The 13,166-nt window shown below is 40.5% G+C and overlaps 1 protein-coding gene across 1 annotated transcript in view; it reads left to right on the forward strand.

The window, feature by feature from the left end:
* The first annotated feature begins 12,225 nt into the window (after nucleotides 1–12,225).
* The window catches only part of LOC307142466 (uncharacterized protein), a 41,527-nt gene continuing 40,586 nt past the window's right edge, over nucleotides 12,226–13,166 (forward strand). Inside the window, exon 1 of the mRNA XM_079843374.1 lies at nucleotides 12,226–12,356. Within this exon, the coding sequence (XP_079699500.1) occupies nucleotides 12,268–12,356 (89 nt within the window). The 5' untranslated portion in view covers nucleotides 12,226–12,267. The remainder of the gene's footprint in view (nucleotides 12,357–13,166) is intronic.

Raw genomic sequence — 13,166 nt, forward strand, 5'->3', positions numbered from 1 at the left:
ACCGGTAATACCGGTATCACCGGCGGAGGCTTTTAAATCACTAATTCTATCTAACCGAAAGTAACATGCACACGACCTCTCTGAACTGAAAACGCGCCAGTGTGCACTCGCCGTGAATGACAGCTCGTCTGTAAATGCACGCTCTGTGAGGCCATGGGTGCGTCTCAATCAGTTCCCTAGTTCAGTAGTCAGGGCACTGATCAAGCATTGATCAGTCTATGATTGAGATGCACGCCATGAATGAATAACAGCTCGTCCGTAAAGCCTTGTTTATACTCGACGTGCCCGCACGAGCGCAAGGGTGCGCGCGGCAAAAAAAAATGCGCGCAGTCAGCGTAGCGCGAAGGCTCGCACTGCCGAGCCAGGCGAAAGTAAACAATGCGCGCTCTGTGCGGCCGTGCACATTTTACTTTCGGTTTTGAATTAGCGCCAATTCGGCTGCGGGTTGCTTGAATTGTGGGTTCATTAGCTTATTATTTTTAATGAAAAACACAACAACAAAACAAATGACAAACTCCCTTAAATAGGCGCTTTTACGTTTCGCTTTGAAACCAAATCTTCCGCGATCATCTCAGTCAGCTCCTCACTCTTAAATCTGATGAATGACTCCTGCCTCTGCCGAGACTCACGGTCGGATCCTGCTTTATTAAGCAGATACGTTCAGTTTTTATTTGTATTGTCGGTTCTCTATCTGAACTAAATTCTTTTATTACTATAAAAAAAATCAAAAAGACGGTGGGCAAGTGATGTAACCGGTGTTGAGTCTGGACACCGGTAACACCGGCAACACCGACTATCATAGCAAGCCTAGCTTGGGGTTATTATGTTTTTAAAAGAAGTCTCTTATGCTTGCCAAATCTGTATTTATTTGATCAAATAAACAGTAAAAGAGTAATACTATGAAAAATGATTACACTTTACAACTGTTTAAAAGTACACAGAGGTGGCAGTATCTCTCGCATTAGCGGATAATGAGTCAGTAATGAGTTGACTGATATCTCCCACTTTTCACACAAATTACATAAACACAGAATATTTGTTTTCGTTTTGATTTACATGATTTAAAACCTGACATTTCAACGTTTCTTTAGACATATGTCTCAAGTTTGTGTGTCAAGTTTTCACTAAGCTACAGGTAATTTTCTGAAGAGAATCATATTAGACATCATTGAGAGAGAGGCTGAAGATCGCGAATCATGTTTGTTTCCCTTATTTTGCAAAAAGCACAACAATTTGTTTTTATTTTGACTGTACAAAAAATAATATAATGATGTATAACACTTGCATGACAGAGTTATTTGAGTCTCTTTGGCACTGATAAGAAAAAAAGAGAGCCGATCGCGCCGGCACGACCTCCGACTCGAGGGGGTTAACTATATTTTGCAGATCGTTCCAAGGGGAGCATGAAAAGAAAAAGCATGTTTTTGTATTTGTATAAAAAGTTAAGAGATTTGATAAAAGGCACTTTACCTAAAAGTGCCTTAGCAATGAACAAAAACATAATTTCCTTCTATGATGTAAAGATGCCCATGCCAATGATTCATAGTATACATTGATTTGTATGTGAATCTGCACCAAAGTCAAAGCATCTGCTTGCTAAGTCGTGACGTAAGGAAAGACGTTTCTGGGTCCAAGCCTCAACTCGTTTCACTTGAGAATGCCATTGACGGCCGTTTATGTACGCTATTTATTCATATTAAACATCAAACATTTTAAAAAGTTAAACACTTTAAATACTTACATTCTAAAAAATGCTGGGTTAAAAATAACACAAGTTGGGTTGAAAATGGACTAACCCAGCAACTGGGTTGTTTTAACCCAGCAATTGGGTTGGGTTAAATGTTTGCTTAAAACAACCCAATTGCTGGGTTAAAACAACCCAGTCGCTGGGTTAGTCCATTTTCAATCCAACTTGGGTTATTTTTAACCCAGCATTTTTTAGAGTGTACAGTCTACACTCTAAAAACGTTTACTATGATTTACTCAATTTTTTGGTGAAACATTTTTTTAAAAATTGAGTACATTTTAAAGCAGTGAAATCAATTACATACACCGTATGAGCTGAGCAAATGCAAGTAAAAAAATTAAGTAGATCTGTGTAACTACATTTGGTACATTTACAAATAAAATTTAGTAGAAAAAATTGGGGGGGGGGGGACATTTAAAAAACAATATTTATGAGTAAAATTAACTCTTATAGTATAACTTTAATATTAACTTTAATTTCCTCTAAACCTTTATAAAATACTCCACACCACACTTATATAATGACATTGGCCTTTATTGTCGATGAGTAAAGCAGTAGCATATATTACAGTTTTGACATAATATTTTACAACATATATACAACATTTAAACTCATGTAACAAACATTTTAGAAGTAAAAATTTAACAGTTAAAAGTAATTCAAGTGTAATAAACCTGTCTGTTATCCAATTTCCACCGTATCAGCGCTGTTTCTCGAGCCTGAGATGGACTCGCGCTCTGCGGGTGGACTTTGAACTTGAGACCGCCGTCCAGCGGTTCACTCGTAGCTCAAAGATGCTGCAACGCGCCTGACTCCATAGACAAACAATAAACAAACAGCGCAGAGTTTTAAGAACATTTTATCATCCAAATTAATTATATTCATTATCTTAAGGAATAAAGTTGTGTGTTTTGAGCAAGGCAGTAGCACCAGGGGCTTCAAAGACAGATACAGCACTCGTTTACTCACATTGCGTCCCTGTATGTTGTTTTGCATTAAATAAAAATATTTTAAGCTCAGTAATGATTTTATAGATAAAATAAAACACACAAACCTGAATTTCACCGAGGAAATGTTCCAATTCTGCGACGCTGAGAAGAACGAACTACTCTGGAAACTGAAGAGAATTCAAACAGCCTGCGCTCAATCAACCATCGAGCCGTCGTCACGTCAAGGGGCGGGAGAGGGGTGCAGTGTTATAATCAAGTAAACTTACTAAATTTCTTCAGTGCGTGTTAAATATTAATAATCTTGATTTGAATTAAGTAATATTTGTGGTTCTTCAAACAGATCGATTTAATTATCCTTTCTCAAATATTTTGATAGAAATTTCACAAATATATTAAGCATATTTGAAATAAATAATTGGTTATTCGAACACTAAATTCTTTTAGTGAAAAAAACTGTAAATTTAAGACAAAATTAACTGTTGGATTTTTAGTCAATTATTTTGGTATGTTCAACTCAAAACATCAAGTAAATGATATTTAGAAATTTTACTAAGTTAATAAAGTTAATTATTACTGTGATATTTACTAAGCCACTGAATTATATTTTAGAGTGTACACAACAGTCTCTATGCTCATAGCGTCAACGACATTAATATGTTATCAATTTATAAAAGATGAATCACTGTCTGGCCATCTGGAATTTTGGTATGGAGATAAAGGTTATGATTATATATACTATGATTATATATACATATATATATATATATATATATACACATATATATATATATATACACACATATATATATATATATACACATATATATATATATATATATATATATATATATATATATATATATATATATATATATATATATATATATATATATATATATATATATATTTTTTTTTTTTTTTAGTATTACACCACATTGTGTGTGTATATTAGCACCATTTGTTGTTTTTCTTGTGGTGAGCTGCGTGACGTCAGACTTAACAACCGAATAGCGCTGCATGATAGATAGAGTCCAGTTTTCTAAATAAAGATGAAGCCGCATACATACAAGTTCACCATAATCAATTATAGATAAAAAAGTACTCTCCACTATTTTCTTTCTAGCCTTTTAAGGAAATCAGTTTTGTAAACAATAAAAGACTGTGAGATATGAAGGTGCACTTCATAAATTGATCTTAATTGGATCAATTTCCATAATCGGAGCAAAGGGTAGCGACATACAGGAAACGCGTTGTAAGTGTTGAAATATTTTTTCCTCTACACGCACACAGGCAGTAACAGGTGTCTGCATGTGCCCATTGGCATCATGCCACACCACCCGCCATCTTGGCTGCTGCCGCTGCTGAACCTCCTGTCTATAATGGCTGGCTCTCAGCACTTCTAATTGATTTACTAATCTCTACAAAGTGCCCTGACAAGAATTCTGCCCGCTTCGCAGATTTATTTAACGAGTTTGATTTTAGTACGCCTCCTATATGTACATCACTCTGACGTCCTCTCCGCTCCTGTAATGTTGTGTGAGAATGTGTTTTATTTGACAGAGGTAGCTCACATGGAGTGCTCTGGTCTTGCCATGTGTGAAAAGAAGATATGGTCAGAGGCCAAGCAATCTTGTGTGTCGTGTGTGTGTGTTTGCACACGCTCTGAGTGAAAGGTTGAGGGACCATGTCCCTTTAACGTCAGAAGCGACAGCCTGACACCCACCACCCACCCTTTTTCCATTTCAGATGCAAAGCCGGCAAGCGACGCATGCATATAGTCACAGCAGCAATCTCATCTATGTCCAATCTGTCATGGCACTGCTTTTCATTATTCTTATTTGGAGATAGGGAGTCATTTTTTATAGGCACTTGAGCTGCGGAGCGCGGCCGGCCGCTCTCTGGTCAGGCAGACATGTCACTTTCCCCGCATGAATCTAGGTCAAGGCGAGAGTGAGTACGCAGGAAGGAGATGGAAAAAGGCTCCCGGCATTTCTAAGAGGCAAATGAACTGATGAAATTATTGAAATTCGGCCTTGCTGGCGGAGGGGGGAGGGAGCAAGCTGTGGTCAGTCTTCTTATCCCTCACCCACAACCTGTCCTTCTTTATTTTCCTCCCTCTTTCTCTCATCCGCTCCCGCTCTCATACACACACAGCCTTGAACAGATACTGATATGCATGCATAATCAGAATCTTTACCATGTAAAATGTTAAACATGCTGAAATCTAGTAGGGTGTGTGTTCTGCAGAATGGAGAGCCTCTGTAGGGGCCTGTTGGGTGACTGAATCTCTGTTTTCTGCATTGGAATGATGGCGTATTAGCTGCGGTGTGCATTATCATCTGCATAAACACTCTCTGATTCAGACGGCGACAGCAGAGGTGGCTTTGTGTGTGTGTGTGTGTGTGTGTGTGTGTGTGTGTGTGTGTGTGTGTGTGTGTGTGTGTGTGTGTGTGTGTGTGTGTGTGTGTGCGTGCGTGCGTGCGTGCGTGCGTGCGTGCGTGCGTGCGTGCGTGCGTGCGTGCGTGCGTGCGTGCGTGTGTGTGTGTGCGTGTATGTGCGTGTGTGTGTGCGTGTATGTGCGCGATGCATCCAGATGTCACTGTCATGAGGCAGCAGGGGTGGGTTTAAGGTGACCTGCTTTAAATATAGACAGTGTCATGACAAGATGCTACGCTCGACTTATAAAACACATTTGCATAACATCCTTTTGCATTTTTTTCACACTCTCTCCTACTATATACGAAGAGGACAAAGATGCATTCGCTTCCACAGTACTCCATTAGTCCCATGATAAAAGAAAACAGCACCTTTAATATTTATTCTGAGAATCAATCAAGACGAGATGCAGGACAATTAATGGTGCAAATGTTTCAATTGTGATGTACTCTTTGACAAATGCATACAGTATTGATTGCTTTATTATAGTTATAAAGATATCCATGCAACTGTCCTAAAGATATGTTGGGTCTTTGATAAATCCTGAATAAGTGTGTTATTGTGGAGAAAAGAGTTGAATTATTCGTTGTTTTAAGTGTTATTCAACCTTTATCTCCACCATGGCCTTGCTTTTCTTCATGCTTTATAGGGGAGTAGAGGGGACTTCAATGCCATGTTTAATGAGCTTTCAGAGTTGTACAGCACATTGTGTTGTGTAGCAACAAGTCAAGAGGAACATATGCGGCAAGGCCTTATGTTTGGGACTGTTGAAATGACCCGTCCTTCTCCATTTGCTTTTAGCTACATGTTTGCCATGAAGACATTCCAGTCCCAAATTCACTCCTGTTCGTCCACAAAACAGAATGTTCTAACATACGGGATTAATAATATTAAAAATAGTAATAAGCTCAATGCAAATCCAATGTATTACTGTGTTTGTCCACTAAGGGAGTAGGTGTTTAAATAAATAAGTAAATAAATAAAGGTGGAGCTAAGTAAATTGGAAATCATATTCAAATATGTGTCCACTGCTTATCTTGAAATGTAAGACATGTCTGAACTGTTTTTGTGTTCCTATTTCTACCAAACATGATTAAAATGCTTTCATTATATCATACATAAAAACATATCAGCTTTCCATTAGTGAACTGTAGACAGAAAGCCAGGGTGTTTTAAACAATTACCTGCTTTATAAATGTGAAGAGCACATATATACTGAATTTTACACATATCCTCTTGACCCCAATTCCATTAACTCGTAAACAAAAGACAGACAGTAGTGAGGGATCTGCCTCGTTAGCCGAGCCTGATGGTGAATTAACATGTGCAAAGGGTCAGAGTCCACTTTATCTCCCTGTGCAGGTACACACACACACACACACACACTATAGTGGATCTATTTATAAAATTCATGTACAGACATCCATATAGTCCATTTGTCTTGGGAAGTATGTATTAGCAGAATGTAGAAAAAATTTAGCTCGCTAAGCTGAAAGTTACCCTTGATGGGCACGCTCTCACTCTCACTCTGGTTGATGTGTGCACATGCTCATCCAGGAGAAGTCCCCATACAAGCAATTTCGCCCTTTATGGCATACAGCATTACTCCGAAACTTATTTTAATCCTGAAGGAGTGTATTTGGCACAGAAATATTGTTATACCTCCAACTCGTTGAAAATTTGGCCATGATTAGCTTGAGAATCCAACTCTTTAAGAGTGTAAATAAGTCAGAATGCATGAAATAGCATTACACCCCCCTTTAAGTTTTGAAACATTTTGAGTCCCCCTTCTCTTGTCTCACAGTACTTTGGTCCACTTCCTGCTTTTCCCCTTTACCTCACCCACACACACTAGTCCGGTGGGAGAGAACAAAGTTCTTCTGTAGTTGTGGAACTCCAGTAAGTATGCTGTCAAGACTATTTTATTCACTTTGAACATCGGATGAAGTGATTCTTTTCTCTTTAATACAGATGATGCTGAGTCATTAATAAATTAGTCATGAAAAAAGAAAATTATGATAACCGATGTATTTTTCCATGAGTCCACTATGTTAGTGATTATAATGTTACCTAGCTTGTTTGGTAGCTTATTTAATACTGTAGCTTGTTGGATAGTAAGTCACCCACTACAACTAACATGATGATAAGCCTGAACTGATGTTAGGCTAATATTGCAGATCTACCGTTGTGTTGGGTTTTGAAGGATAATGGCACAGTCTCCATGCCACACTAATAGTAGTAAGGCTTTCCTCGGTGTACACATATTCTTACAAGTATAATTTTGGCTGTATTATTTGTGTCCCCTTCAAAAATTGCTTTTGAGAAATGTTATGTTTATAGTCCCCCCCAACTGTTAGATCACCCTTGGTGAAAGCACAGAGCGAGCATGCATTTGAAAGTGATTACAAATGCACGCACCCGGGTTAGTTGCTTTCTACTATAAATGCAAAGTTGAACCATCGTTACCCCCCCCCCCCCCCCAACACACACCAAAAGTTGAACCAACGGAGTCAGAGAGCAGAAGAGAGTCGAGTTTGTGTCAAGACATGTTCCCGAACGTGTGTTCTCGAATGAGCTTGTTTTAAATTATTCAGGTACTGAACAAAAGGCAATCAATTCAGTGTGTGAATGAGAAGCCCAAATGATTCAGACTCAAATGTGAACTGTTTCAGAATAGTGAACCGTCATTGCTAAAAAAAATAACCGTCTTAAAAAAATGTATCATTCACGAATCAGACATCACTAGTAACTCTGAACAGCTGACAGATTTGTAAAATGTAATGTTAGCAAATGTAGAGATTGTCAATGCCATCTTGTTGCTTTGAAATAGTAGCGACAGTACTGTGTCCATCACTTTATATTACACTGTAAAGCATAACCCATTTAAGCCTGCTTTAGTTGGTACAATGGACATGGTTACAGGAATGTTTTTTTTTTCATTCTTGATAACATCACACTCTTGACCCTCAGCAGTCCTTTAATACTGTTGCACTCTTATTCTTTCTCTCGTTTTCTCTTGTTCGCAAAGGAGTCCTCCTACTATCAGCCCTAAACTGGCACAGTAGCCATTTATCCTTCTAGCCCTTCTCTCTCACCCCCTTCACCCCTCTCTCCTCCTTCTTCCCCATCCATCCTTCCCTCCCTCCATTCCATTCCCTGGCCTGTCATCAATCTCTCTAAAATGACAGCCGACAGATGTTAGCCTTTGCAAAGATCAAATCCATGGCTGGAGGGCTGCTCACTGTGGAGAAGGGTAGCCATAGAGAGGCAGGGCCACAGCGGTGGCACCAACACACATGCTCGCCCATCGCCACCCGGCCACTGCATCCGTCTGTCTTGATTGCCCTCACACATACACACATATACACACCCCCACCTCACACAGAACTGATGCCTAAATGTGTTGTGACATGAGGGCCGGGTGGCATAGAGACAGGACTGTCAAGATGGATGCTGGAGGGGACAGTCTGCCTAACTAAGCTGTGCTGAACTTCAGGAAAGAAGCAATATTGACTTTATGGCCTTTATTACACAGTTTTCACGTGTATCCACTGACCTCCTCATATATTCCAGCTCAAATAGCGCTGTGCATTTTTGTATGTGCATTTAAGTCAGTAAATATACAGTGCGTGTGTGCCGGTTTACCCTTGTCTTGTGTCGCAGACATTAGGCAGGTATCTGTCTTGGTGCAGTTAGCTGAAGGCAAGCATGACTGTTTATACAACGGCAGGTCTTTGTCATGTATCTCATTTGAGCTTTAATGACTCAGATGGGTCAGCGAGAAGTCCAACGATGACCAAGTCTCCTTCGGGCCACTGGCCTTCAGCTCAGTCTGCATAAACAACTTCATCTGTTAATGTGTGTGTGTGTATGTCGTTTTGGCAGACATTGTGGGGACCAAATATTCAAAACATACTAAATCCCAGTCAACACGTGTATGTGGGGCCCATATGGGTATGAAATTGGGTGAAAAACTGGGCCATATATAGGATCGTCCATGGGTTCCATAATGACCCCATAGCAGTTGCCCATATGGATTTCATGCAGTATTGCACTTGCCACTAGGTGGGTTCCAACTGGGAAACATGCGCAAGACCCATCTTGGTCCTAGCTTATAATGTCTTAATGAAAATCTAAAAACTTTGTGTGAAGGTTAGGTTCATATTAAGGGAGATAAAATATAATTAGCTCCGTTAAAAAAAACAAAAGAGAAGTCAATAGAAAGTCCCCCACCATGATAGAAAAACAAACGTGTGTGTTTCTTACCTAGCTACAATTTTTGTGGAGAAAATAATTCAACAATTATTGATGGATTTTCAGTTATATATAATGGCAGATTAACATATGTAGCCACTTGGTGACCAAGCGGAACTCTTAAAATGTAATGGTTATTTCCTAGAAAGTGGGATGTGGAGTTCAGATAAATAAATCTCATCTAATCAGTCCACTGTGGGTGATTCACTAGTCTTAAGCCCGGGACACACCAAGCCGACGATCGGCCATTTTTGAGTGTCGACCGACTTGTGTGTTCCATACCGTTGGCTCTAGTCGGATACTCTCTGTTTTTTGGGGGTGCCGATTCAGCATATAGAATCAGCTTCGGGCCATCGGTGAGAGAGAGAACTCTGATTGGCTGTTCAGCTTAATGAATGAGTCAGTGCATGAGAATAATAGCAAAACAAAGAGCAAAACAGTCAAAATGTTACAGACAGAAGGCTGTTCTAATTTTATGTCATCTTACCTGAGTGTCCTAGCCTGACGTCGTCATACTCAATTCTAGTCAGAATATGAGTCTGATTCTGCTCCGTTGGGCTGTGATTATGGGGCGTGTTTCAACCGAACCAGGAAAGACCTCAATTGGATAGACCTACAACCAAACGGAGCGACCGAGCGACGCATAACGTTAGTTGTCAAATGTCAACAGAACTCAACTGCACTGTTGCCAAGTCCACGGGTTGAAGCGACCGCAATTATGTGATATACAGACCCAGGAATGCGAATTTTAGCAGGCAGTCCTTCCAAAATAACACATAATTTACCCCCCAAATGCCTTTTTTCCCGGAGAACCCCCTTGGAAAGCTATTGGGCTTGTTTTTGGCTAGTTTTGAGGAACGTTAGCAATTGGGCGGGTTTTGTTGTAAACACTTGGCAACCCTGTCTGTACGCACGCTGGACTAACGTTAGAAGAAAAAGATGAGTGTAAACTAACTTTGCCGGTGTTGTAAAAAAAGAATTTAAGGATACACCGAGTACTTACCAACACGATCATCATTTCTGAGAGAAATAGTAAAGGTGAATGCATATATGAACAAGTTCTCCGTTAGGATTAGAACAAATTCAACCCAAGCGGCTTTTGATGACGTGGATCATTACGTTACTGTTGATCATCTGTCCATCATCGTCTAAAGCCCGCCCTGACAATTTCATTGGTCCGAACAGCTTCTGTTCGGGCATAATTACTTCTCTATTGAGCAAGTCCAGACCGAACTGCCCGAGTAAAAATGTTGTGGGCAGAGCTAAGTTCGGCTGGCATCCAGGCTATGAGTGTCCCTGTGCGAATATAATATTAACATGAGTGGAGTGGATTTCCATTCCATTCCATTCATGAACGGTTTCCCTTTTTGAATGACGAATATAGACAAATATGTAGAAATGAACAGTTGTCTCATTTACACGCAGGTGCATAATGTGCATTTTAGTTGAGAGTTGGCTGTAGTTTTTTTTGCCCCGACACGAGGCAACAACACAGTCGGCTGTCATCAGCACTAGTTCTTTAGCATCGGATTGGTGTGTCCCTACCCTTAGCCTAAGAGAGGGGTGTCTATCCTGCAGAATTGATCTCCAACCCCGATTAAACACACCTGCACCAACTAATCAAGGTCTTACTAGGCATACTAGAACAGAGATGTCCAATCTTGCTCCTGGAGGGCCACTGTCCTGCAGAGTCCAGCTCCAAAGCCAATTAAACACATCTGAACCAGCTAATCAAGGTCTTATAGAAACCTCCAGGCAGGTGTGTTGAGGCAAGTTGGAGATAAACTCTGCAAGTCAATGGCCCTGCAGGGCCGAGTTTAGATACCCTGGCCTAAGACGATCCATAGTCCAATCAGTGGACATATATGTATTATAGACAGAAATGTGTATTATAGACAGCAATTCCGTGAGTCAGGATGTTTGTTTAATAGCAAGCTAGACTTTCAGTAAAAACTGTATAAAATGTGTTGTCTTTTATATTACATTTGTGAAATAATCAGTGCTTAATACTTCTGGATGGAGAGACTCTAACCACAGTGTTTACATGCATTTCCTATGTGCAAGAACTTTCTGTACAATAACTTTGTCACTGTGATTGATTTGTTTCAGATTGATCCAAAACAGCATATAAAAACAAAACCATGGTTGGCTATCGTTCATGTCATTCAGATGGCCTCTATTGTCTAAGTTGGAGCTTCTTGGCCAGAATCAGCTACAATGGACTAGACCTAAGTAAGACCACTTACTTACAGACAACCATTACATTATTTTTTTACTCTCTATTCTTTCTATAGAGTCTTTACTCCGATATGACTACACTTGTGTGGCTGTCAAAACTGAGGTTTAACTGTGTTGTGGTGAACGATGAGTTTGATTCATGTATTTTTATGACCTGAGACAATGGCAGTGACAGTTTGAGTGACATGACTGCTGCCTTTCAGATGACTGCAGAGGACAGGCTGCTATCAAATAATGACAATTTATTCAGCATCCAGTGGGGAGGTGTAGCGAAGAAGCTAACACAGCCTTTACAACAAGTTTCAGCAAATAAGAAGTGAAAAATTAGATGGCTGAATGCACCTTGGCGCTTGTAGAAATTGTTTGGAAATGTACATGAGTGTGTTTGCTTCAAAGACTAATAGTGTTCTTCAAAAACGACACAATATTTTGGTGCTTCTCAAGATCAGGATTGATCAAGGTGAGGTGCATGTGTAAAAAACCCCACAAAAGTAGCCTACTGTACTAATAACGACAGAGCGCCCTTACATATGCACTCTTACATACTTAGCATGCATTAGCACTGTTTCTGAATCTGACAGGTCTAGACAGGACAGAAGGGGAAAATCCCAGGAATGCAGACACCTCTACCTCTTTCCTGGTATGAGTTTTGGAGACAGGACAGGAGGACATGTTTCAGAACAAGACGTGGACATTGTGTGCATGCAGGAAGGAGCGTCTACATTGCCCAGGTAAGGGACATATAGGGGTGGGAAGTTGGGAGGGGTTGAGGGTACGTTGACAGGGGCTGGACTCGCTTCAATAAGGGTTGAAAGACAAGAGAGCCAGCTCTTCCCAGCAGATGTCACTAACAAGCAGTGTTGTTGTGTCTACGGCCTAAGGCAGGAGAGACAAGCCAACCCATATGCTGCTGATAAACATAGATAACTTTAATGGGTAGCGGTAACAACTCCCCAATACCACACATCCAAATGCACACGACCCGCAGACCAAACCAAATCAAACCTGCAGCTTTTCGACACAGACAGTGTCCAGAGTCCCTGCGCTAGGCGCCAACATATGACACCGTAACTGAAAGACTCCCCTTTAGTATTTGCTGACATTCAACACCTGCACACTCTCATTGTTCTTGTCTTTGCTTATACCTCTCTGAAGTTTTTTCCTCCCCTTTCTAAGTAAAACACAGCGTGGTAATGGATTTACTGCTCGGCCTTGGCTCGTTGGTGTATATTGACCCACATGTGAAAGTCCTGGTGATGTTAGCATGGGGAAGGTGAGGCCAAGTGCAGGAGAGCAATGAGGAACACATGGGACTAAATATTGATTGAGCTCTGACATTGATTTAGCTCTGCTTGATTCACAATACCAGGCCACTGTATGCATGCATATAGATCCATACGTGTCCGTCCCAAAAGAGGAGCTCCTCTCTGGCTCGCTCCCTCCGTCTGTCTTCCTCCCTCACTCCTTGAGAGGGAAGAGAAATCAGGGGAGCCCCCTCTAGCCTCTACTCTTTTGTTTACTGTTGTCCTTTTGTTTCTTTT

Source organism: Gobio gobio, assembly GCF_949357685.1.
Source record: "Gobio gobio genome assembly, chromosome: 18".
Taxonomy (NCBI): Eukaryota; Metazoa; Chordata; class Actinopteri; order Cypriniformes; family Gobionidae; genus Gobio; species Gobio gobio.